This window comes from Oncorhynchus kisutch, linkage group LG22 (genome assembly GCF_002021735.2).
Source record: "Oncorhynchus kisutch isolate 150728-3 linkage group LG22, Okis_V2, whole genome shotgun sequence".
Taxonomy (NCBI): Eukaryota; Metazoa; Chordata; class Actinopteri; order Salmoniformes; family Salmonidae; genus Oncorhynchus; species Oncorhynchus kisutch.
The window spans coordinates 10,634,226-10,661,661 of record NC_034195.2 but is presented as its reverse complement, the minus strand read 5'-3'; the positions used below and the strand labels follow the sequence as shown (position 1 = coordinate 10,661,661).

Sequence of the window (27,436 nt, the reverse complement as noted above, 5' to 3'; positions counted from 1 at the left end):
AAGGGGATAAAGAATATGTACATAAGGATATGTGAATGAGTGATGGTACAGAGCAGCATAGGCAAGATACAGTAGATGATATCGAGTACAGTATATACATATGAGATGAGTATGTAAACCAAGTGGCATAGTTAAAGTGGCTAGTGATACATGTATTACATAAGGATGCAGTCGATGATATAGAGTACAGTATCTACGTATGCATATGAGATGAATAATGTAGGGTAAGTAACATTATATAAGGTAGCATTGTTTAAAGTGGCTAGTGATATATTTACATCATTTCCCATCAATTCCCATTATTAAAGTGGCTGGAGTAGAGTCAGTGTCATTGACAGTGTGTTGGCAGTAGCCACTCAATGTTAGTGGTGGGTGTTTAACAGTCTGATGGCCTTGAGATAGAAGCTGTTTTTCAGTCTCTCGGTCCCAGCTTTGATGCACCTGTACTGACCTCGCCTTCTGGATGACAGCGGGGTGACCAGGCAGTGGCTCGGGTGGTTGATGTCCTTGATGATCTTTATGGCCTTCCTGTAGCATCGGATGGTGTAGGTGTCCTGGAGGGCAGGTAGTTTGCCCCCGGTGATGCGTTGTGCAGACCTCACTACCCTCTGGAGAGCCTTACGGTTGAGGGCGGTGCAGTTGCCATACCAGGCGGTGATACAGCCCGCCAGGATGCTCTCGATTGTGCATCTGTAGAAGTTTGTGAGTGCTTTTGGTGACAAGCCGAATTTCTTCAGCCTCCTGAGGTTGAAGAGGCGCTGCTGCGCCTTCCTCACGATGCTGTCTGTGTGAGTGGACCAATTCAGTTTGTCTGTGATGTGTATGCCGAGGAACTTAAAACTTGCTACCCTCTCCACTACTGTTCCATCGATGTGGATGGGGGGGTGTTCCCTCTGCTGTTTCCTGAAGTTCACAATCATCTCCTTAGTTTTGTTGACGTTGAGTGTGAGGTTATTTTCTTGACACCACACTCCGAGGGCCCTCACCTCCTCCCTGTAGGCAGTCTCGTCGTTGTTGGTAATCAAGCCTACCACTGTTGTGTCGTCCGCAAACTTGATGATTGAGTTGGAGGCGTGCGTGGCCACGCAGTCGTGGGTGAACAGGGAGTACAGGAGAGGGCTCAGAACGCACCCTTGTGGGGCCCCAGTGTTGAGGATCAGCGGGGAGGAGATGTTGTTGCCTACCCTCACCACCTGGGGGCGGCCCGTCAGGAAGTCCAGTACCCAGTTGCACAGGGCGGGGTCGAGACCCAGGGTCTCGAGCTTGATGACGAGCTTGGAGGGTACTATGGTGTTGAATGCCGAGCTGTAGTCGATGAACAGCATTCTCACATAGGTATTCCTCTTGTCCAGATGGGTTAGGGCAGTGTGCAGTGTGGTTGAGATTGCATCGTCTGTGGACCTATTTGGGTGGTAAGCAAATTGGAGTGGGTCTAGGGTGTCAGGTAGGGTGGAGGTGATATGGTCCTTGACTAGTCTCTCAAAGCACTTCATGATGACGGATGTGAGTGCTACGGGGCGGTAGTCGTTTAGCTCAGTTACCTTAGCTTTCTTGGGAACAGGAACAATGGTGGCCCTCTTGAAGCATGTGGGAACAGCAGACTGGTATAGGGATTGATTGAATATGTCCGTAAACACACCGGCCAGCTGGTCTGCGCATGCTCTGAGGGCGCGGCTGGGGATGCCGTCTGGGCCTGCAGCCTTGCGAGGGTTAACACGTTTAAATGTCTTACTCACTTTGGCTGCAGTGAAGGAGAGACCGCATGTTTTCGTTGCAGGCCGTGTCAGTGGCACTGTATTGTCCTCAAAGCGGGCAAAAAAGTTATTTAGTCTGCCTGGGAGCAAGACATCCTGGTCCGTGACTGGGGTGGGTTTCTTCCTGTAGTCCGTGATTGACTGTAGACCCTGCCACATGCCTCTAGTGTCTGAGTCGTTGAATTGAGATTCTACTTTGTCTCTGTACTGGCGCTTAGCTTGTTTGATAGCCTTGCGGAGGGAATAGCTGCACTGTTTGTATTCAGTCATGTTACCAGACACCTTGCCCTGATTAAAAGCAGTGGTTCGCGCCTTCAGTTTCACACGAATGCTGCCATCAATCCACGGTTTCTGGTTAGGGAATGTTTTAATCGTTGCTATGGGAACGACATCTTCAACGCACGTTCTAATGAACTCGCACACCGAATCAGCGTATTCGTCAATGTTGTTGTCTGACGCAATACGAAACATCTCCCAGTCCACGTGATGGAAGCAGTCTTGGAGTGTGGAGTCAGCTTGGTCAGATCAGCGTTGGACAGACCTCAGCGTGGGAGCTTCTTGTTTTAGTTTCTGTCTGTAGGCAGGGATCAACAAAATGGAGTCGTGGTCAGCTTTTCAGAAAGGGGGGCGGGGCGGGGCCTTATATGCGTCGCGGAAGTTAGAGTAACAATGATCCAGGGTCTTTCCACCCCTGGTTGCGCAATCGATATGCTGATAAAATTTAGGGAGTCTTGTTTTCAGATTAGCCTTGTTAAAATCCCCAGCTACAATGAATGCAGCCTCCGGATAAATCGTTTCCAGTTTGCAGAGAGTTAAATAAAGTTCGTTCAGAGCCATCGATGTGTCTGCTTGGGGGGGGGATATATACGGCTTTGCAGTATTTTTTTGTGTGTTAATTCTTACTCTATTAGCCCAGGATTTTTTTTGTGTTACTACATAAAGCTGGAAATAACTTTTACGACTTTCCCGAATTGGATCCTTTGTTCGTATCTATCATCATGAAGTGCTTTGAGAGGCTAGTCAAGGATCGTATCACCTCCACCTTACCTGCCACCCTAGACCCACTTCAATTTGCATACCTCCCCAATAGGTCCAAAGACAATGCAATCGCCATCACACTGCCCTAACCCATCTGGACAAGAGGAATACCTATGTAAAATTGCTGTTCATTGACTACAGCTCAGAATTCAACACCATAGTACCCTCAAAGCTCATCATTAAGCTCTGGGCCCTGGGTCTGAACCCTGCCCTGTGCAACTGGGTCCTGGTAGGAAACAACACCTCCACTTCGCTGATCCGCAACACAGTGGCCCCACAAAGGTGGATGCTCAGTCCCTCGTTCCCTAGTTCACACATGACTGGATGGCCACGCACGCCTCCAACTCAATTTTGCAGACGACACAACAGTAATAGGACTGATTACCAACAAGGATGAGACAGCCTACAGGGAGGAGGTGAGAGCCCTGGGAGTGTGGTACCAGGAAAGTAACCTTTCACTCAATGTCGACAAAACAAAGGAGCTGATCGTGGACTTCGGGAAACAGCAGAGGGAGCACGCCCCTATCCACATATCGACGGGACCGCAGTGGACAAGATGGAAAACTTCAAGTTCCTCAGTGTGCACATCGCTGACAAACTAAAATGGTCCACCCACAAAGACAGCGTGGTGAAAAAGGCGCAACAGAAATAATTAACCTAAAAGCCTCACAAACATTTACAGATGCACAATTGAGAGCATCCTGTCGGGCTGCATCACCGCCTGGTACGGCAACTGCTCCGCCCACAACCGTACGGCTCTCCAGAGGATAGTGAGGTCTGCCCAACTTATCACCGTGGGCAAACTACCTGCCCTCCAGGACACCTACACCACCCGATGTCACAGGAAGGCCAAAAAGATAATCAAGGACAACAACCACCCGAGCCACTGCCTGTTCACCCCGCTATCATCCAGAAGGCGAGGTCAGTACAGGTGCATCAAAGCTGGGACATAGAGACTGAAAAACAGCTTTTATCTCAAGGCCATCAGACTGTTAAACAGCCATCACCAGGCGGATTCCACCCGGTTCCGTAACCCTGCACCTTAGAAGCTACTGCCCCGTTTACATAGACTTGAAATCACTGGCCATTTTAATAATTGAACACTAGTCACTTTAATATTGTTTACATATTTTTGCTTTACTCATCTCATATGTATATACTCTACTCTATTCTACTGTATTTTATTCTATACCACTCTGACATTGCTCATCCTAATACTAATATATTCCTCAAATCCATGATTTTACTTTTAGGTTTGTGTGTAGTTGTGAATGGTTAGATATTACTTCACTGTTGGAGCTAGAAACACAAGCATTTCGCTACATGCACAATAACATCTGCTAAACATGTATGTGACCAATAACATTTGATTTTAACATTTATTGAATAGGGTACCATTTGGGAAGCATTCCCAGCTTCCCCCAAATCAATGACCTCACCTCATCTCTTTGTGTGTCAGCAGCCATTTACTTTGTGTGTGTGGACTAAGCCATATTGTACTTCCTGTGTTTCAGGAGGACGCCCCGCCTAAGAAGTCAGTGGCGGAGCTGGCTGGAAAGTTCAAAGCTCATGCCCCTCCCTTCCCCACGGGAACTGACGGGGTGAGGTCATTATAACTTCCCTTTCTCTATCTCTCTTTTTTCTCTCTTTTCTCTTCTATTCTTTCACACTCAGATAGATAGATAGGTAGTACTCAAGCAGCTACACATGTTAAAACGCTGATAAGTGAAACAGGAAGTTACACACAGGAAGTGGTTCTATGAATATCTGTGTGTAACGATTTTCGTTGGTGGAAGGAGAGGAGGACCAAAGTGCAGCGTGGTACGTATCCATAATACTTTTAATCCAGAATGAATACACAAACAAAAACAACAAAACAACAGTTCTGACAGGTGCAAGAAACACTAACCAGAAAATAATCACCCACAACTAACAGTGGGAATACAGGCTACCTAAGTATGGCTCTCAATCAGAGACAACGATAGACAGCTGCCTCTGATTGAAAACCATACCAGGCCAAACACATAGAAAAAGAAAACCCTAGACCTACAGCATAGAATACCCACCCACATCACACCCTGACCAAACTAAAAATAAAAACCTACAAAGCAGTCTACGGTCAGGGCGTGACACTGTGCTTCTGTGTGAACACAGTGTCAACCCTGCTTTAAAACACACAACCACATTCATTGATGTATTGATGGGCACTGTAATGTGTCAATATAATAATTTTAGCTCCTTATTGATGTTTTATACGTGTTTATTTCTGACCAAATAGATCTTAAACACACACTCAGTCGTAAACATTAATTCATGAAATGTATAGTACCAGTCAAAAGTTTAGACACACTTAGTCATTCAAGGGTTCTTCTTAATTTTTACTATTTTCTACATTCCCGAAAATGTCAAGTACTTTTAAAGTTTCTTCAAGTGCAGTCACAAAACCCATCAAGTGCTATGATGATACTGGCTCTCATGAGGACCACCGTTGGAAAGGAAGACCCTGCAGAGGATAAGTTCATTAGTGTTACCAGTCCAAATAAATGCTTCACAGAGTTCAAGTAACAGACACATCTCAACATCAACTGTTTAGAGGAGACTGCGTGAATCAGGTCTTCATGGTCAAATTGCTACAAAGAAACTAAAGTACACCAATAATAATAAGATACTTTCTTGGACCAAGAAACACAAGCAAAGGACATTAGACCGGTGGAAATCTGTCCTTTGGTCTGATGAGTCCAAATTTGAGATTTTTGGTTCCAACTGCTATGTCTTTGTGAGACACAGAGTAGGCGAACAGATGATCTCTGCATGTGTGGTTCATACTGTGAAGCATGGAGGAGGACGTGTGATGGTGTGGGGTGCTTTGCTGGTGACACTGTCAGTGATTTATTTAAAATTCAAGGCACACTTAACCAGCGTGGCTACTGATTCAGAGGGGTTGGGTTAAATGCAGAAGACACATTTCAGTTGAGTACATTCAGTTCCCTTTACCACGGCATGCTGCAGTGATACGCCATCCTATCTGGTTTGCGCTTAGTGGGACTATCATTTGTTTTTCAACAGGACAATGACCCAACACACCTCCAGGCTGTGTAAGGGCTATTTGACCAAGAAGGAGAGTGATGGAGGGCTGTATCAGATGACCTGGCCTCCACAATCACCCAACCTCAACCCAATTGAGATGGTTTGGGATGATTTGGACCGCAGAGTGAAGGAAAAGTAGCCAACAAGTGCTCAGCATATGTGGGAACTCCTTCAAGACTGTTGGAAAGCATTCCTCATGAAGCTGGTTAAGAGAATATCTAGTGTGCAAAGCTGTCATCAATGCAAAGGATGGCTACTTTGAGGAATCTCAAATATAAAATATATTTTGATTTGTTTAACACTTTTTTGGTTACTACATGATTCCATATGTGTTATTTCATAGTTGTGATGTCATCACTATTATTCTACAATGTAGAAAATAGTACAAATAAAGAAAAACCCTTGAATGAGTAGGTGTTCTAAAACCTTTGACTGGTACTGTACTTCAACATATCATTTATGTGTAATGCTGTTTCTTATCGACATATTTCGTTCTGACTTGCTGCACAGTTCTTGTACTTTGGTGTGTTCGTTGATGTCAGCATGCCATGTGTGTGTATGTGGAGTGTGTTTGTTTGTCAGTGTTCATGTATGGGTTGTGGTTGCTGTGTTGTCAGTCGGTGTACTGCATTTGTGCTGTGTGCCTCTGAGTCATGTCAGTGACAGTACACTATGATCGTTTTTTGTCTATCTCTAAAATTAACGTTTGTGTTGTTAGTCAGTGGCATGTGTGAGTGTTGTAGTATCAGATTTGTATGTCTGCATGTTTGTAGCGCCCTGTGTTCTAGTTGTGTTGTTCTGTTGTCTTCTGTTATGTTGACGTTCCAGTGTTGTGTGTATGTTATGTTGTTAGTAGGCCCATGGTGTTCATGGCACAGTGTTGGTTTAGTAGCCTCTGGTCTTGTGTCTTTTGATCTGTGTGTGTGTGTTAGTGTTATGTTATTACTATGTGTAATAGTATTATGGCTGTTGGTATAGTAACACCCTTGTTGTTGGCTTCTCTTCCAGAATAATAAGCCTGTTAGGAGACGCCCCCCTCGAACCCTACAGCTCCCCAAGACCACAGCACAGGGACAGGTGGATGAGGAGGTGAGAGGAGTGTGTGAGTGTTTGAGGGGACTGTTAGACAATTGTGTGTTGTACAGTTCTATGTACAGCCATGTCCCTTTTGATGTCTGTGTGTACATGTGTGTGTGAGGGGTAGTGCTGTGTGTTGTGCAGTTCTATAATCCCATGTCCCGTTTGATGTCTGTGTGTACATGTGTGTGTGAGGGGTAGTGCTGTGTGTTGTGCAGTTCTATAATCCCATGTCCCGTTTGATGTCTGTGTGTACATGTGTGTGTGAGGGGTAGTGCTGTGTGTTGTACAGTTCTATAATGCCATGTCCCTTTTGATGTCTGTGTGTACATGTGTGTATGAGGTAGATGACGACCGATTATGATTTTTCAATACCGATACCGATTATTGTAGGACCAAAAAAAACCGATACCGATTAATCGGCCGATTTCTTTTTTTCTTTTTTTTGTAATAATGACAATTACAACAATACTGAATTAACACTTATTTTAACTTAATATAAAACATCAATACAATCAATTTAGCCTCAAATAAATAATGAAACATGTTCAATTTGGTTTAAATAATGCAAAAACAAAGTGTTGGAGAAGAAAGTAATGTGCGCCATGTAAAATATGTGCCATGTAAAAAAGCTTAACATTTAAGTTCCTTGCTCAGAACATGAGAACATATGAAAGTTGGTGGTTCCTTTTAACATGAGACTTCAATATTCCAAGGTAAGAGGTTTTAGGTTGTAGTTAATATAGTATTTATAGGACTATTTCTCTCTATACCATTTGTATTTCATATACCTTTGACTATTGGATGTTCTTATAGGCACTATAGTATTGCCAGTGTAACAGTATAGCTTCCGTCCCCCTCCTTGCCCCTACCTGGGCTCGAACCAGGAACACATAGACAACAGCCACACTCGAAGCATCGTTACCCATCGCTCCACAAAAGCCTTTCCCTGTCTTTTTGCAGCGCAAGGGGAATAACTACTCCAAATCTAAAAGCGAGTGACGTTTGAAACAGTATTGGCGCACACCCAGCTAACTAGCTAGCCATTTCACATTGGTTACACCAGCCATTAGGCTGATAGGCTTCAAGTCATAAACAGCGCTCTGCTTGCGAAGAGCTGCTGGCAAAACGCACGGAAGTGCTGTTTGAATGAATGATTACGGGCCTGCTGCTGCTCAGTCAGACTGCTCTATCAAATCATAGACTTAATTATAACATAATAACACACAGAAATACGAGCCTTTGGTCATTAATATGATCGAATCCGGAAACTATCATTTCGAAAACAAAACGTTTATTATTTCAGTGAAATACGGAACCGTTTGTTATTTTATCTAACGGATGGCATCCCTAAGTCTAAATATTCTTGTTACATTGCGCAACCTTCAATGTATGTCATAATTACGTAGAATTCTGGCAAATTAGTTCGCAATGAGCCAGGCAGCCCAAACTGTTGCATATACCCTGAATTCCGATTAATCGGTCGACCTCTAGTGTGAGGGGCTGTGTGTTGTACAGTTCTATGTACATAATCTGTATCTAGAGTTGACCCTAAACCTGGTATCTAATACAGGCAGAGATAAAGTGAATATGTAGGACGAAACAGAGAAGCATGCAGTGATGCAGTGCTTGTGTGTGTGTGTGTGTGTGTGTGTGTGTGTGTGTGTGTATTTCTCACCTGTGTTTCAGAAACCCATCTCCCCGTCTCTGCATCCTGCCAAAACCAAAAGGAACTCTGCTCTTATTGAGAAACTGCAGGTGAGCATGGTGTGTGTGTGTGTGTGTGTGTGAGTGCTGGTCTGCATCTGTGTGCCTGTTGATTTTGGAGAGTGATATGCTCTTGTTGTACCATACAGTTATGTGAAGAGCATTCAAGGCCCCTGTTGTATGTCAGTGAGCTGTGCAGGTGCATGCAGAGAGAGAAGGGAGGTCAGATGGAGAGGATCAGTTACAGTCTCACAGGTTGATAATAAGAGAGAGCAGCCATTTCCTGATGGACAGCCCACACAAAATGCCTGCTATGTTCTCTGAATCTTAGGTACGTCTTAGTATGTAATAACATTGCAATAACTATCTCTCTCCCTGTCTTTCTTTCTCTCTCTCTTTCTTCTTTGCTCTCTCTCTCCCTCTCTCCCCACCCTCTCTCTCTCTCCCCACCCTCTCTCTCTCTCTCTCCCCACCCTCCCTCTCTCTCTCTCCCCACCCTCTCTCTCTCTCCCTCTCTCCCCACCTTCTCCCTCTCTCCCCACCCTCTCTCTCTCTCCCCACCCTCTCTCTCTCTCTCTCTCCCCACCCTCTCTCTCTCTCTCTCTCCCCACCCTCTCTCTCCCTCTCTTTCTCCCCACCCTCCCCCCCTCTCTCTCTCCCCACCCTCTCTCCCCACCCTCTCTCTCTCTCCAGGCTAACCTGGCTTTATCCCCCTGTTCCCTCCTGCCCTCTCCTAAGAGCCCTGGGCTGAGACTGTTGCCCCCCTCCTTCACCTCCACCTGCTCCCCCATCCCTCCTGTTACCCCCACCACCCCAGTCAGCAGGGCACCCCTCCCTCGGTCGCTGAGCAAGGAAGAGACACCTGCCACCTTTGAAGTCCCAGCCACACCCACCGACGGATCCCTACTGCCCAGTATCAACAAGGTATGCTAAGTGTGTGTGTGTTTTTGGTTTTACTATCCTTGTGGGGATCAGAAGTCCTCACAAGGATAGTAAAAGAAGGAAAATTCAGACTAGTGGTATCATTTTAGGGCGGCAGGTAGCCTAGTGGTTAGAGCCAGTAACCGAAAGGTTGCTGGTTCGAATACCTGAGCAGACAAGGCAAAAAAAATCAGATTGATGTACCGTTGAGCAAGGCACTTAACCCTAATTTGCTCCGTACTACCATGGCTGACCCTGTAAAAGATCACGCTTCACTGTACCCATCTTGTGTATGTGACAATAAAACACACACACATACAGCACCAATCAAAAGTTTGGGAAATCCTCTGATCAGTTGGTGTCTGTTACTTGAACTCTGTGAAGCATTTATTTGGGCTGCAATCTAATGTGCAGTTAAAACCTAATGCATTTATCCTCTGCAGCAGAGGTAACTCTGGGTCTTCCTTTCCTGTGGCGGTGCTCATGAGAGCCAGTTTCATCATAGCGCTTGATGGTTTTTGTGACTGCACTTGAAGAAAGTTCTTGAAATGTTCCGGATTGACTGAACTTCATGTCTTAAAGTAGAAATTTCACAAATGAACTTTTAACAAGGCACACTTGTTCATTGAAATGCATTCCAGATGACTATCTCATGAAGCTGGTTGAGAGAATGCCAGCACTGTGCAAAGATGTCATCAAGGCAAAGGATGGCTACTTTGAAGAATATTTGGATTTGTTTAACATCTTTTTGGCTACTAAATGATTCCATGTGTTATTTCATAGTTTTGATGTCTTCACTATTATTCTACTATGTAGAAAATAGTAAAAATGAAGAAAAAGCCTTGAATGAGTAGGTGTATCCATACTTTTGACCGGTACTGTGTGTGTGTGTATATATATATATATATATACATACACACACACACAGTACCGGTCAAAAGTATGGATACACCTACTCATTCAAGGCTTTTTCTTATATATATATATATATATATACATACCCTAATTGCAAACCTAAACATAACCCTTAACGCTAAAATAGCATTCTTCCTTGTGGGGACTGGCAAAACAATGAATTTAAAAAAGTGTTAAGGGTTATGTTTAGGGTTGCAATTAGGGTTACAATTAGGGTTACAATTAGGGTTTGGGGTTAGGTTAGGGTTAGGGAAATTAGGATTTGGATTGGAATACATTTTTTGGTCCCTTCAAGGTTAGTAAAACAAATGTGTGTGTGTGTGTGTGTGTGTGTGTGTAAGTGTACACACGTGTGTGTGTGTGACAGGGTGTGTGTGTGTTATACCTTTAAGCCTGTGTGTTTGTCTGCATGTGTATTATGTCATATCCTGTGTCATACCTGTTCTTAATGGTCTGTGTCCCTGCCTCTCCAGGGAAGAGCCCGCCTCTCCATCCGGCGACGCCCACCTTCGAGACGCCACAGGAAGTCCAGCGGAGAGGAAGGAGACGGGGTGACGGGTGAAGAGATTCCCCTAACTACACCCGACGACCCCGAGGCCAAAGTTGGGGAGGAAGAGAAGGGAGAGGGGGAGGAGGTGTTTGAGAAGGAAGTGGAAGAGAAGGATTGCGAAAGAGCAGACACCACTATGTCTACCAAAGAAAAGATAGAGACAGGCTCCTCTACCCCTGCTAACTCAAAGCAACAGATAGACACAACAGACAGATCAACCACAGACACTGACCCACTGGAAAAGACAAAGTCCGAAAAAACGCTGGAGCCCCAGAGAGAGGAGAGACAGACAGGAGAGGAGGCAACAGGGTCTAGAGGAGAAGAGGTGAAAGAGTGTGTTCAGGGGTGTGGAGGAGAAGAAAAGGAGAAGGGGAGGGAGACTTGTTCAGTGGAGGAGTCATCTACAGAGAGAGAGAAAGAAGAGGGGGAAGAGCTGACCTGCAAAGAAAAGGAGGGAGAGAGAGAGACAGACTGCAACGAAGAGAAGGTGAGGAAGGTGTTCTTTCACGTTCAGGGGCTCTATTCAATCCGATTGAATAGAGCCCCAAGATATTGATGGTAGATATTTCACGAACCAAGATCACTGAACTATCTACAGTGGAAGTCGGAAGTTTACATACACTTAGGTTGGAGTCATTAAAACTCGTTTTTTAACCACTCCACAAATTTCTTGTTAACAAACTATAGTTTTGGCAAGTCGGTTAGGACATTTGTCCTTGTGCATGACACAAGTAATTTTTCCAACAATTGTTTACAGACAGATTATTTCACTTATAATTCACTGTATCACAATTCTAGTGGGTCAGAGGTTTACATACACTGTGACTTTAAACAGCTTGGAAAATTCCAGAAAATGATATCATGGCTTTAGAAGCTTCAGATAATAAGCCTAATTGACATCATTTGAGTCAGTTGGAGGTGTACCTGTGGATGTATTTCAAGACCTACGTTCAAACTCAGTGCCTCTTTGCTTGACATCATACAAAAATCAAAAGAAATCAGCCAAGACCTCAGAAAAAAAATTGTAGGCCTCCACAAGTCTGGTTCATCCTTGGGGGCAATTTCCAAACGCCTAAAGGTACCACATTAATCTGTACAAACAATAGTAAGCAAGTATAAACACCATGGGACCACGCAGCCGTCATACCGCTCAGAAAGGAGACGCATTCTGTCTTCTGGAGATGAATGTACTTTGGTGTGCGAAAAGTGAAAATCAATCCCATAACAACAGCAAAGGACCTTGTGAAGATGCTGTAGGAAACAGGTACAAAAGTATGTATATCCACAGTAAAACGAGTCCTATATCGACATAACCTGAAAGGACGCTCAGCAAGGAAGAAGCCACTGCTCCAAAACTGCCATAAAAAAAGCCAGACTATGGTTTGCAACTGCACATGGGGACAAAGATCGTACTTTTGGAGAAATGTCCTCTGGTCTGATGAAACAAATATAGAACTGTTTGGCCTTAATGACCATCGTTATGTTTGTTGGAAAAAGTGGGAGGCTTGCAAGCTGAAGAACACCATCCCAACCGTGAAGCACGGGGGTGGCATCATCATGTTGTGGGGGTGCTTTGCTGCAGGAGGGACTGGTGCACTTCACAAAATAGATAGCATCATGAGGTAGGAAAATTCTGTGGATATATTGAAACAACATCTGAAGACATCAGTCAGGAAGTTAAGGAAGTTGCTTGGTCGCAAATGGGTCTTCCAAATGGACAATGACCCCACGCATACTTCCAAAGTTGTGGCAAAATGACAACAAAGTCAAGGTATTGGAGTGGCCATCACAAAGCCCTGATCTCAATCCTATAGAAAATGTGTTGGCAGAACTGAAAAAGCGTGTGTGAGCAAGGAGGCCTACAAACCTGACTCAGTTACACCAGCTCTGTCAGGAGGAAAGGGCCAACATTCACCCAACCCGAAACGTTTGACCCAAGTTAAACAATTTAAAGGCCATGCTACCAAATACTAATTGAGTGTTTGTAAACTTCTGACCCACTGGGAATGTGATGAAATAAATAAAAACTGACTATTATTATTATTATTCTGACATTTCACATTCTTAAAATAAAGTTCTGATCCTAACTGACCTAAGACAGGGAATTCGTTTTTAAAACTGAGTTTGAATATATTTGGCTAAGGTGTATGTAAACTCCCCACTTCAACTGTATCTATGGACATCTATGGATGTTTCCTAAAAACTCTTAAACAACTCTATTCAACATCAAGTCACCTTATGTTATCCTTTGCCATCCCCATGCACAGAATATAATCTGTTTTACTGATAACACAACAACTGTTATTATCTTTAAGAAATGACTTGTATTATACCGGCCTTAAACTGACCTCTAACAGTCATGTGTGTGTGTGTTGCTATCTTTCCACCTCTCAGGAGAACACCAAGCTCTGATGGTCCGTAACCGCACCATGCCCCTGCCTTACAGAGTGGGAGACCCCCATAGTGTGCACTCACTCCCCTCATCCCATAGCACATAGTGTAGTGGAAAAGGCGAGACTAGTATGGACTGCAGACTATGCCACTGGATGGACTCCCTTTAGTCCTCTGCATCTGGAAGGTCCTACACTCGGGTTCCATCCCAAATGGCACACTATGCCCAATATAGTGCAGTACGTTTGACCAGGTTCAATAGGCCTCTGGTCTAAAGTAGTGCACTATATAGGGAATAGGGTGTCATTTGGGACATAACTATGCACATTTTTGGACATGTTTCTTGTAAATTCTTATTTGGTGTCAGCCTGTGACTTTGTTATCTTTAGGCAGATTAACGCAAGAGATTTGCCTGTACAGCTTTTTTAAAATCCTTATTTGGATAGCTTTGCTTCCGCACAGAATGTTTTGGTGCTCCACTTGATTCTGTGTCGTTAGTAAAGGTTAACACAGGTAACCGGGATCCCAGGACTGTCTCGGAACCACTTCACATTTCCCCAAAACATTTTATGACAAGACCTGGTAAATTATAACATTTTCCACAAAATACACAACATGCAGATTAGTAAAACAACAGATTTCTAGAAAACGTTAGGCTATTTGATTTAAACTGGTGTTGAGAACAACGCTGCGGAGGCGGGAGGCAGCTGTGTAGGGCTAGGGCAAAAAACATGCACCCAGGGGGGGCCCCACCGAGTTTGGGAATCCCTGGTCTAGATAAATCAATTAGAAATTCAATTCTCTGTTTTGGTATTTTTTTACAATTAGGCTGGGGAAATGTTAGCTAAGTTGAAGTGAGTGCTAATGATCATCTTTAGTCTAGTTTGCTCACATATTAACTCATCAGAACATTTCGCTAGCATTTTACAAGTGAATTTTGCTCTTCAGCCTGTCCTACTCTGATAATCAATCATGTCCTACTCCTGACCAAAAGCCTGTGACTTGTCTGATAATCAATCAATGTGATTTTGTTTCACTGAATCTCTGTCTGTATATTTGGTTAATTGATCTCTGGCTGGACAAGTGGAAGTGGTAGATCATCTATTCATTTGCTCATCTATCACTGATTAGAAACATTTAGCATGCAATAATGTAGCCTAAATCAAGATGATTATTTATCTATGGACTCACGTACTGTAGTAGCCTTATATAGAGCCTAGGCAATTTTCCTATTGTCCCAATCCCACTGAAATCAAAAATCCTGACTCCTGTCTTGCATGAACATTCCTAACTTGATTCTGTAATCCTGTAGTCTAATAATGTAGTCTGGTATTGCTGCCGATGTGAGAGCTTCAGTAGAGAATGTGTGATCAACAAATGGTAGGCCGATGAGGGTAGATATGGAAATATTTTTTAAACAGTTGGTCTCCGTTAAGATACCTTGATATTTAAACACTTTCCTCTATTCATGGGCTGATATGCTGTCTGTATAATCATCAACTAGATTTAGCCAAATAGTCATTAATTGGAGGTAATCTAGCAAACTTAGCAACTTAGGACTTTTGTTTGGGCTCCCGAGTGGTACAGTGGTCTAAGACACTCCATCTCAGTGCAAGAGATGGACCTGGTTTGAATCCAGGCTGTATCACATCTGGCTGTGATTGGGAGTCCCATAGGGCGGTGCACAATTGGCCCAGCAGTGTTCGGGGTAGGCTGTCATTGTAAATAAGATTTTGTTCTTAAACTGACTTGCCTAGTTCAATAAAGGTTCAATTTGAACAAAAAATATTTAAAAATGACCGCCTTTTACTAACTTTGTGTGATTCGACAACGCTAAAGCCTACTCTGGGCGCACTCTGTGTGTCCTGAGCGCGCTCTGTGCCTTATTGGACAAGTTCAGGTAGTCTCTCCCCATTTCGGTCTGTTTGCTTCTTTTGCATCATTTCAAATGGGTGTTAAAATCGAATCAAATCAAATGTTATTTGTCAAATTAGCCGAATACAACAGGTGTAGCTAGACCTTACAATGAAATTCTTACTTATAAGCCCTTGACCAACAATGCAGTTTTTAGAAAATTGCCTAAAGAAAAACAAGAAATAAATAATTAAAGAGCAGCAGTAAAATAACAATAGCGAGGCTATATACAGTGGGTATCGGGACAAAATCAATGTGCAGGGGCACCGGTTAGTTGAGGTAATTGAGGTAATATATGCATGTAGGTAGAGTTATTAAAGTGATATATGCATAGATAATAACAGAGTAGCAGCAGCGTAAAAGGGGGGGGGGAGTTGATGGTGCAGCTGTAGAACCTTTTAAGAATCTGAGGACCCATGCCAAATCTTTTCAGTCTCCTGAGGGGGAATAGGTTTTGCCGTGCCCTCTTCACGACTGTCTTGGTGTGCTTGGACCATGTTAGTTTGTTGTGGACACCAAGGAACTTGAAGCTCTGAACCTGCTCCACTACAGCCCTGTCAATGGATTGGGGCGTGCTCGGTCTTCCTTTTCCTAATAGTCCACAATCATCTCCTTTGTCTTGATCACGTTGAGCGAGAGGTTGTTGTCCTGGCACAACACGGTCAGGTTTCGGACCTCCCTATAGGCTGTTTTGTCGTAGTTGGTGATCAGGCCTACCACTGTTGTGTCATCTGCAAAAATAATGATGGTGTTGGAGTCATGCCTGGCCATGCAGTCATGAGTGTACAGGGAGTACAGGAGGGGACTCAGCCCTGAGGGGCCCCCGTGTTGAGGATCAGCGTGGCAGATGTGTTGCTACCTACCCTTACCTTCTGGGGCAGACCGTCAGAAAGTCCAGGATCCAGTTTCAGAGGGAGGTGTTTAGTCTCAGGGTCCTTAGCTTAGTGATGAGTTTTGGGGGTACTATGGTGTTGAATGCTGAGCTGTAGTTAATGAATAGCATTCTCACCTAGGTGTTTCATTTGTCCATGTGGGAAAGGGCAGTGTGGAGTGCAATAGAGATTGCATCATCTGTGGATCTGTTGGGGCGGTATGCAAGTTGGAGTGGGTCTAAGGTTTCTGGGATAATGGTGTTAATGTGAGCCATTACCAGCCTTTCAAAGCACTTCATGGCTACAGACGTGAGTGTTACGGGTCGGTAATCATTTAGGCAGGCTACCTTCGTGTTCTTGTGCACAGGGACTATGGTGGTCTGCTGGAAACATGTTGGTATTACAAACTCAGACAGGGAGAGGTTGAAAATGTCAGAGAAGACAGTTGCCAGTTGGTCAGTGCATACTCGGTCCTGGTAATCCGTCTGGCCCTGCGGCCATGTTGACCTGTTTAGTTATGTCTGTCACCACCACATGTACAGTTGTTCCCCACTAGGTGGCAGAGCCTGCTGTATCAAAAAGCAGCTTTGAAGCAATACTGTTGTCTTATATATATATATATATATATATATATATATATATATATATATATATATATATATATATATACTATATAAGACAACATTATTGCTTCAATGCTGCTTTTTGAGCTTGTGTCCCAAAGATCAGAATTGTATTTTTAGCCAAAAATCTCACCTTGTTTTTTCTTTCTGCTGGAAAAATAGATCAATGACAAAGACTTGTGTTATAATTATTGAAAATGAAACGAAAGCACTGTTTAATGTCTTTAAGAAATAAGCAACTGTAAAAGTGAGACTGATTTTGTAAATAAATAATACTTTAAATAATAATTACATTTTGGGGGGGGCTTGCAGGCAGCTTTGTGACCGAATCGGATAAAAATGACATGACCAAAAGTATGTGGACACCTGCTGCTATAACAGCCTCCACTCTTCTGGGCAGGCTTTCCACTAGATGTTGGAACGTTGTGGGGAATTACTTCCAGTCAGCCCCAAGAGCATTAGTGAGGTCGGGCACTGATGTTGAGCGATTAGGCCTGGCTCACAGTCGGCTCTCCAATTTATCCTAAAGGTGTTCGATGGGGTTGAGGTCAGGGCTCTGTGCAGGCCAGTCAAGTTCTCCCACACTGATCTCGACAAACCAGTTCTGTATGGACTCGCTTTGTGCACGGGAACATTGTCATGCTGATACCGGAAAGGGCCTTCCCCATACTGATGCCACAAAGTTGGAAGCACAGAACCGTCTAGAATGTCATTGTATGCTGTAGCGTTAAGATTTTCCTTCACTGGAACTAAGGGTTCCTAGCCCGAACCATGAAAAACAGCCCCAGACCATTATTCCTCCTCCACCAAACTTTACAGTTGGCACTATGCATTTCGGGCAGGTAGCGTTCTCCTGGCATCCACCAAACTGAGATTTGTCCGTCGGACTGCCAGATGGTGAAACGTGATTTATCATTCAAGAGAACACGTTTCCACTGCTCCGTTGCTCCTAGACGTTTCCACTTCACAATAACAGCACTCACAGTTGACAAGGGTAGCTTTAGCAGGGCAGGAATTTGACAAACCGACTTGTTGGACAAGTGCCATCCTATGACCATGCCACGTTGAAAGTCACTCAGCTGTTCAGTAAGGCCATTCTACTACCAATGTTTGTCTATGGTTGGGTTAAATGCAGAAGACACGTTTCGTTTGAATGCATTCAGTTGTGCAACTGACTAGGTTTCCCCTTCCCCACTCCTTCTCCAGCTGAGATCGCACCTGTTTGTGGCGACTGACACCTCTCCTGTACTTCTGGTGTGCTCTGAGGATGGAACTCATGTGCTGTGTGGTTCAGTGTGGGTGGACATGGTGGCTCGGTGGGTGACCAGGTAAGTTGTCCTGTCTGGAACTCCTCATCAGAATGTTCCTCGCTGTCTGTGTTGATGGTTCTGTGTCACATGGGGTCTAAGTTTTGTTCCGTTACTCAATCTTCTTTTTACTCTGTCGTTGCTCTGAGGTTGTTCTGGAGTTTCAGCTACAGGTAGAAAGTCACATGGCAACAACAGGTTTCTATGGAGCACTCTTATCTCACCTCTCCCACTCTCGAAAACTGGACTATCTTTACCTTTGCGGGCCTGGATGACATAGACTTAATCTCCCCAGTAGGAGTGGATTTTGCCTGGCTCTCCCCTTTCTCTCATGTTCCTTACAAGGACCCTGCTGCCTTCTTGAAGCTCTGACCCATAGGTTCTCTTGTCGTACTGCTTCTTTCTACTGTCAGCTGACTTGACTTCATTTTTGGATGCTATCTCTATAGGCCTCAGTCATTCTCTTTTTCTCCTGGTAGGAGCCTGGATTGTCCTCTCTTTTTATCCCGAACAGGAGATTGATGGGGAGACGTGGAGGCTAGCATGGAGAGAAGGGTACGATTAAATCTCTCTGTTTGACCGCTCCCCTGTGGGTGAAATGGAGTGGTGTGTGACCATCATATTCCACAGAGCTCTGATCAGTCGATGTAAAAGTAAAAAAAAAATCCCTGGTCGTGGTGTATTTTCCCAAGAAATCAGAATTTCATTAAACAGTTTGTCTGCACCTGTCTTGGCTGACTTGTTTGTGGTTACATAGGCTTGGGCAAAGCATGTGTAGTGTTCCATGACAACAGGTACAGTTGAAGGCGGGAAGATTACATACACCTTAGCCAAATACATTTAAACTCAGTTTTTCACAATTCCTGACATTTAATCCTAGTAAATATTCTCTGTTTTAGGTCAGTTAGGATCACCACTTTATTTAGAGAATGTGAAATGTCAGAATCATAATAGAGAGAATTATTTATTTCAGCTTTTATTTCTTTCATCACATTCCCAGTGGGTCAGAAGTTTACATACACTCAGTTAGTATTTGGTAGCATTGCCTTTAAATTGTTTAACTTGGGTCAAACGTTTCGGGAAGCCTTCCACAAGCTTCCCACAATAAGTTGGGTGAATTTTTGTCCATTCCTCCTGACAGAGCTGGTGTAACTGAGTCAGGTTTGTAGGCCTCCTTGCTCGCACACACCTTTTCAGTCCTGCCCACAAATCTTCTATAGGATTGAGGACAGTGCTTTGTGATGTCCACTCCAATACCTTGACTTTGTTGTCCTTAAGCCATTTTGCCACAACTTTGGAAGTATGCTTGGGGTCATCCTTCATCAAGACCCTTTTGCGACCAAGATTTAACTTCCTGACTGATGTCTTGAGATGTTGCTTCAATATATCCACATAATTGTCCATCTTCATGATGCCATCTATTTTGTGAGGTGCACCAGCCCCTCCTGCAGCAAAGCACCCCCACAACATGATTCTGTCACCCCCGTGCTTCACGGTTGGGATGGTGTTCTTCAGCTTGCAAGACTCCCACTTTTTCCTCCAAACATAACGATGGTCACCATGGCCAAACAGTTCTATTTTTGTTTCATCAGACAAGAGGACATTTCTCCAAAAATAACGATCATTGTCCCCATGTGCATTTGCCTTTCATGTGTATTTGCCTTTCAGGTTAGGTCGATATAGGACTAGTTTTACTGTGGATATAGATACTTTTGTACCTGTTTCCTCCAGCATCTTCACAAGGTCTTTCGCTGTTGTTCTAGGATTGATTTGCACTTTTTGCACCAAAGTACGTTCATTTCTTGGAGACAGAACGCGTCTCCTTCCTGAGTGGTATGACGGCTGCATGGTCCCATGGTGTTTATACTTGCGTACTATTGTTTGTACAGATTAACGTGGTACCTTCAGGCGTTTGGAAATTGTTATCAAGGATGAACCAGACTTGTGGAGGTCTACAATTTTTTTCTGAGGTCTTGGCTGATTTCTTTTGATTTTCCCATGATGTCAAGCAAAGAGGCACTGAGTTTGAAGGTAGGCCTTGAAATGCATCCACAGGTACACCTCCAATTGACTCAAATTATGTCAATTAGCCTATCAGAAGCTTCTAAATCCATGACATAGTTTTCTGGAATTTTCCAAGCTGTTTAAAGGCACAGTCAACTTAGTGTATATATTAGTGTACTTAGTGTTCTGACCCCCTGGAATTGTGATAAGTGAAAACATCTGTCTGTAAACAATTGTTCGAAAATTACTTGTGCCATGCACAAAGTAGATGTCCTAACCGACTTGCCAAAACTATAGTTTGTTTACAAGAAATTTGTGGAGTGGTTGAAAAATGAGTTTTAATGACTCCAACCCAAGTGTATGTAAACTTCCGACTTCAACTGTATGTACTCATAACCTCCTTTGCACGTCTCCAGGTGAAGGAAGTCTACAGAAACTAACTCAAACAGATGAGTCATTTTGATGCTCATCATGGGTGCTGGTCTATTTGGTTTCCTCTTCCTCAGGCACTCACACTCATTTGTTACGAAGTGCTCCACATCATGCTTCATTTTGGGCCAGTAGAACCGGGTCTGATTAAGCTCAATGTTCTTTCTGTGCCCAGATGTCCCATTTCCTGGTGCAGTTCCTTGACGCTGAGAGGATGGTAGAGCTTTGGAAGAACGAGTTGACATCTGTAATGACTTCCCCTGTGCAGTGTTCTGTCTGGTTTGATCTCTAGCTTTCCCCATTCTCTGAGCAAGGCTCTCACTTCAACTTCCTCTGTATGAATGACATCTGCACCAGGTCTCTGGTTTCTCTTCTTGTACTCCCCTTTTCCGATCACTGGATTTTTCTTTTGAGCCTACCGTACTTCATCTCTGGAGATTGGCTGTACTTTGCTGAGTAGTCCCTCATTCTCTGCTTGCTCTTTGATGGCATTACATGTGATAGAGCTGAACAGTGGGGTAGGCTCTTCCTGCTGCATTAGGATACCCTGCTTTGTGGCACTGACATACTCCCTCTGTACACTGTGTCATGAACATATCCAATGGCATCCTTGATAGGCCATCTGCATCTCCCCACTTACAACATTGGTCTGATTTTATTCCCTGCTGTTGTTGACCCTTGATTGCCTTCTCTATCACATTGAAGCCTATGATAGGTTCCTCTGCTACATTAGGATTACTGGACACAATAACTGGTATTTGGAGAATGGGACTGGAAACACCTGAACTGTTTAGCTGATCTCTACAGCTCTCCAACCAATGAATGGTATTGTCTGATTGGCCGACATACCTGTGAGCTGTCCTGATCCTAGTAGCTCGACTATCACTCGGATGATGGTGTGATTCAGGTAGTGGCGTCACCAGTCGTCGTTGATGAGGCTTGCCTGTGCCCCGGTATCCCAGAGTGCTGAGACAAATTACATTTCACCATACACCCTTTACCTACTAGGTTTAAAAGCCTGGTGTTTTGTTTTGGGGAGAGGTAGTTGACTTTACATTCCTCTTGGGTCTGGTGTTTTAGTACTTTCTCTGCTGCTCTTTGTTCTCGATGACTGACTGACCTCTGACGTGTTTTTGAACAGTACATAGCTGCAGAGCACCCCTTACATTTCTCCAGCCTGTTCTTATTGTGTTCTCCTTGTAGGCAGCAGTGACAGCGTCTGGACTTTATTGGGTGGGTTATAGCTGGTCACTCAACAGCAACCCTCTCCTGTTTCCCTACATGTGGCTGGGGGCTAGACACCCACGGGATACATGACACCCACGGGATATACAGCTGTGTCCTTTTCCCTCGTCCTGGCCTCTCCTCTGTGGCCCTCTCTCTGCCGCTGGCTGTCTCTGGTAAGCTTCTTTGGTGTCAATGGTGGTAATGGATGCCGTCCACATCTTCCTCATCTCATCTCCTTTTTCAGCTCCCTCACAATGGTGTGGAGCTCGGTCAGTGGTCTCTCCTCTGCTCTCCAGCCAATGGCACCTCTGGTGGGCTGTGCTGTTGATGGGTCTTGGGGGGGGTCACCTGCTGAATGTGGGTGTTCTCGCCTTTCGAACCCGTTTACAGCTCTTTCACTCGGGTTGTCTTGACTGTTGTTTTCTTTAGCTTGTTCTGTTTCTCTGACTCGCAGCCTCATTCCCCTGTTCTCTAATGAGCATCTCATTGTTGACTGTCTGGTTATCCAGGAAAGGCTTGATCTGAAACTGCCACACAACAACCCTGACCTCAGGATCTTCTTCATAATCAGATCTGGGCTGTACTGCTCCTCTCAATCCTTTCCCTTAATGCAAATAGCAGCCTGTCTTTTTAGTTCTATGGCCTTGAACAGAAGGTTTTGTTCTGACTCTCTGGGTTCTTGGGAGATGCTCAGCAACCTCTGACATAGATCAGAGGTGTCTTCCTCATTGTAGTGCCCTTTTAAGATCGTTCTGAGTTTTTGAAGTGTGAGGTTACACTTGATCTCTAACATATCCCTCACCTTGGCTTTGATGACTGCTTCAATGATGTCTGGTTCTGTGTGACCCTTGCAGAGCCCCCCGTTTATCTGGTGCATGAGGTTGGTGTATGAGAGCCTGTCCCTCTGACCTCCCTCCCTCCCCTATCTGCCCACTGATATGAGACTCCCTCCGAATAGTGACCTCTGGCAGTTTTCCTGCTGTGTGATTCTGCACAGACCTCTCCCCTCTAATGTCAGTGACACTAGGTTTGTCACTGGTACCGCGTTCTTTTAGCACGTGGTACCAGAATTCTATGCTTCTGTTCTAGAATTCAGAAGCATACCCCACATTGTATCAATACCGCAATGTCTGATTCATATGAGGCTTTACTCTATAGTAGTAGTAGTAGTAGTGAGTATCTATAGTATTATTGATCATTGTATAATTATCATCATCTATATTACATGTATTATCATCTGAAAGAGGCTTTGGTATTAGCCTGTCTGAGGGGCTGCACGTGAGAGATAGGGCGGGAAACCTATCTTTGATACAATAGTGGCATACAAAAAGTGAGAGGGCTATGAGCATATATTATTACATATGCCTACCATTGCTAAGGCCGGCATCCTAAAAACCTTTCCTTCATTTAAAAAAAATGGATTTAATTTATTCTCCCCTGGAAAAACTAACCTACATTTCATCACCATGTCAACGTATTATCACCACTGGACATGTAGCCTACAGATGCCTGCCTCGTCAGCAAGCGAGGAAGATATTTCTCATCAAATGCGATGAGTATTATGGCTTGGATAGGTTTTTGCCTGGTCAAGGCAGAGGATAACGAGAACAGGGTGGTGGACAAAGTCATGGAAGCAACAAAGTGAGGTAGTTTGTGCAAGGTGATCAGATTGAATGGTGCGTGTGTCTAACCAGCTATATTATATGCAGAGAACGTGGCGTGAGTGAAGCGAAGTTTTAGATATGATGGGTTGTCGTAAACTATGGAGCTAGACAGGATTATCTAGGTTTATGCTTTGGCGCCATCTAAGGGGCTGAATGTCACGTGGGTGGACCAGTTATCGCTCTCCTTCCAAAACGTGGTTACATTTACATAAACGTCAAGTAGTACTAACTACACAGTATATTTATACTTGATTTAGTTTATGAACATCCTGTGTTTGCCCCCCATTTATTGATAAATCCCCAATCATAGTAATATTTCCCTCATCATATCCCTCCCACGATACCTTCCCCCATTTCTCCTCCCCCATGTACCTGAAAACCCAGTAGCAGTAGGCTTGTATTTGGGTGATGATCTGTGAGTCGATAATATTTTATTTGATTTGGGATTGGTCAAAAACTGTAAACAACTTGTCAAGTCATGTGCTCCGGTTCGTGTATACACTATAACAAGCTCATGCAGATTTGTAATATGCTGAAAAGTGGCCAAACTAAGTTGATATTTCAGGGCAATGGGCGCAGCCATCTTTGACTTTGTTTATTTGTGTCTTATGCCGCGTTCCAAACAACTTGGAAATCGGAAAAATACAAGGTAAAATCATGACATCAGTGATGTTCACGTCGGAAAGTCAGAGCTCTAGAAAGAGGCCCCGAGTTGTAATTCCAAGTTGGACGACCTTTTAAAATATATTTTTCCATGTCGGGGCTCATTATTTTCAGAGTTCCCAGTGGTTTTCAATACACTGAAGTCAGAATTTGGAGATTTACAATTTCCCAGTTGTTTTGAATGCGGCATTATAGTGAATTTGCATTCTGTGATTATGGAGTTTTCGCAAACGTAAACAAACATGGCTGCCATCATAAAGAATTTTGCTGCTGTTAGCTTAGCTGACACACATTTCTTTTCTAAACAACATTACATTAGTCTTTTGTGCTCACCAGAGATGTGATACATTGTAAACTAGTCTAGGACGCTAACTTACAGTATGTTTAGTTTTTTTGTCAGAGTAACCTGTTATTTAGACTGTTTTATAGAATGAGTTTGGCTGTGGATGTGTTCTGTGTGATGCTTGGATGATGAAGTTCGCATTTATCTTTAATGGAAAAATTGAGGAATAAAGTTTAAGATCTTTATTTTCCATCAGTATAAAAATATTTAGATGCTGTTCAGACAACAATGCTGTTTAGACGCATTTGTTGTGTCATACGTTCTGTTGCTACAGTTCCATAGGCCGCAGGGACCACCCAACAATGATCACAAATACGTCAATGTATGTGTCAAAGGGTTAACTCTGAAAACATTGCGAAAACAATACAACAATAACATAACTACACTCCTCTTAACTTTGTGTTTCTTATTATGTGCTTGACAACTCACTCACCTTGGAAATCAATGAGTTTATATCTGGTTGCTCTTAGTACAGCCACTGCTGGCTTGTCACTCATTCGACTGACAACATAGCGTGAGAACTACAGCAGCGAGAGCTCGTGAATTGAAGCAACCACTAGAGCGAACGGCCCTCTCTATTGGCCAAAAACCACCACAACCACACTAATATAAGTAAATGATTAGCTAGAGATGACAAAGTTGACCATATATCTCACATATGAGACAAATTAAACAAAACTTACAGAATTCAATTAAATTCCTTGTGACATTTTTGGTTCCTTCCACAGTGGCTCTGGAAACAGTATTACAGATAACTGACTACGTACAGGAAGCAGTGAACTACAGAGTCACACTGTAAAAAAAAATCACAAAGTACCGCCACAACGTGTATCTTACTGCTTACATTGCAGCAGCAGTGAATTACAATAGGTTACAATAGGTTGAGGTTCCAGTGGCAGCTGTGAAATGGAATCGGAAGCGAGCTGTAGCCTATTGCTTGTTTGTTTTTTACAAGTCTGTTATTAAAGAATGTGAAACAATGTGTGTGTTTACTATTGTGTTCACGTGTCTGTTAAATTAAATGTGTATGTTTACTGCTTTTCATTAAATCAAGTATAGCTAGAAATATTGTATTTGTTCATATAGGCAGAATATTGTATACAGTTCGGAAACTATTCAGACCCTTCAACTTTTTCCACATTTTGTTATGTTACAGCCTTAATGTAAAATAGATTAAATATTTTTTTCCCCTCATCAATCAACACACAATACCCCATAATGGCAAAGCAAAAACAGGTTTTTACAAATGTTTGCTAATTTATAAAAAATCTAAATCACATTTACATAACTATTCAGACTCTTTACTCAGTACTTTGTTGAAGCAACTTTGGCAGCGATTATAGCATCAAGTATTCTTGGGTATGATGCTACAAGCTTGGCACACCTGTATTTGAGGGATTTCTACCATTCTTCTCTGCAGATCCTCTCAAGCTCTGTCAGGTTGGATGGGGATCGTTGCTGCACAGCTATTTTCAGGTCTCTCTAGAGATGTTAGATCGGGTTCAAGTCCGGGCTCTGGCTGGGCCACTCATGAACATTCAGAGACTTGTCCCGAAGCCACTCCTGTGTTGTCTTGGCTGTGTGCTTATGGTCATTGTCCTATTGGAAGGTGAACCTTCGCACCAGTCTGAGGACCTGAGCGCTCTGGAGCAGGTTTTCATCAAGGATCTCTCTGTACTTTGCTCCGTTCATCTTTACCTATATCCAGACTAGTCTCCCAGTCCTTGCCACTGAAAAACATCCTGTTGAAGGAATTTAATTCCTCTGTTTTAATTCCCAATTAAAATTAAACACTCTGTCAATTCATAAGAATTTGTAAGACCCTTATTTTATAGGAATGGACAGAGCCCTGGTCTTAAAGTCAAGTAACATCCTTTATTCAAGAGAGTACTGCCACAATACAGGTTACCACAGGTTATAAACTGAAAATGACGTCATTAGTTCTAACACTACTCCGTGCCAACTCCGTTCCAGTACCAAGGCTGTGTCTCAAGCCTTCCCACATCCGTCTCCCTACCAATTTAATATAATTTACGAGTCAAGGTTTTCTTGTGTAGATAAGCATTCTAGCCAGTCTGATTCATTTGTACCAAGGAACAGACCGTCATTGTTACTAAACTCTTGACCACATTCACACACATTATTTTCAGTACTGGGATCAGATAAGAAAATTCATACATATACAGTAACATTTAGTATTCTGATTAGTACATATACAGTAACATAATAGTATTCTGATTAGTACATCCTGATTGAAATGTATACATAATTAGTCATTATAGATAAAAATTCCCTTAACACATCCCCACAGCATGAAAAAACAAGCCTTAGAAAGTTGGTTGCAATTTCAGTTTAATCCACCTGAAAGATAGAACAAATAACACAACAAATATTAGTATATCATATATACTAATTGATATACTAATTGAAAAAAAAAAAACATTTGAAAAAGGTATAATCTTTGAAAATGATATCATAAATAGGACTGGTGGAGTTATGTCACACATGCAGCTAACACAGACATATGGAAATGTCTGCTCTACCCAAAATTATAACCAACTAATTGCAGCATTACCACAAAAGTGGAAGAGGCAAGTGGTGGCCCTGCATTAAAGACCAAAAATGGTTAAAGAAAATTGTGATGAATAAAGATATGTACCAGTTTCATTTAAGGACCAACAAATTGACAGCTGTGCCACATACATTGCAAAATAGTTTGGAAGAGATTTTCGATGTACCGATTCCATGGCACATGGTTTATGAATTGACACACAAAACAATGCCGGATTCAAGACTGAATTTTTACATTTAAATGATTATTCTTGCAACCAATAAAATGTTAAATACATGGGGATACAATCTTCCCAGCACTGCATATTTTTCTGTGAGGAGGCAGAGTCATTAGATCATTTATTTTGGTACTGTCCATATGTAGCTCGTTTTTGGTCAC

The 27,436-nt window shown here is 43.2% G+C and overlaps 1 protein-coding gene across 1 annotated transcript in view; it reads left to right on the top strand.

The window, feature by feature from the left end:
• LOC109867665 (capZ-interacting protein) overlaps window positions 1-25,468 on the top strand; it is a 31,554-nt gene extending 6,086 nt beyond the window's left edge. Inside the window, exons 2-7 of the mRNA XM_031801201.1 lie at window positions 4,307-4,393; window positions 6,888-6,968; window positions 8,646-8,714; window positions 9,357-9,587; window positions 10,973-11,536; window positions 13,444-25,468. Of these exons, the coding sequence (XP_031657061.1) occupies window positions 4,307-4,393; window positions 6,888-6,968; window positions 8,646-8,714; window positions 9,357-9,587; window positions 10,973-11,536; window positions 13,444-13,461 (1,050 nt within the window). The 3' untranslated portion in view covers window positions 13,462-25,468. The remainder of the gene's footprint in view (window positions 1-4,306; window positions 4,394-6,887; window positions 6,969-8,645; window positions 8,715-9,356; window positions 9,588-10,972; window positions 11,537-13,443) is intronic.
• Window positions 25,469-27,436: the final 1,968 nt, after the last annotated feature.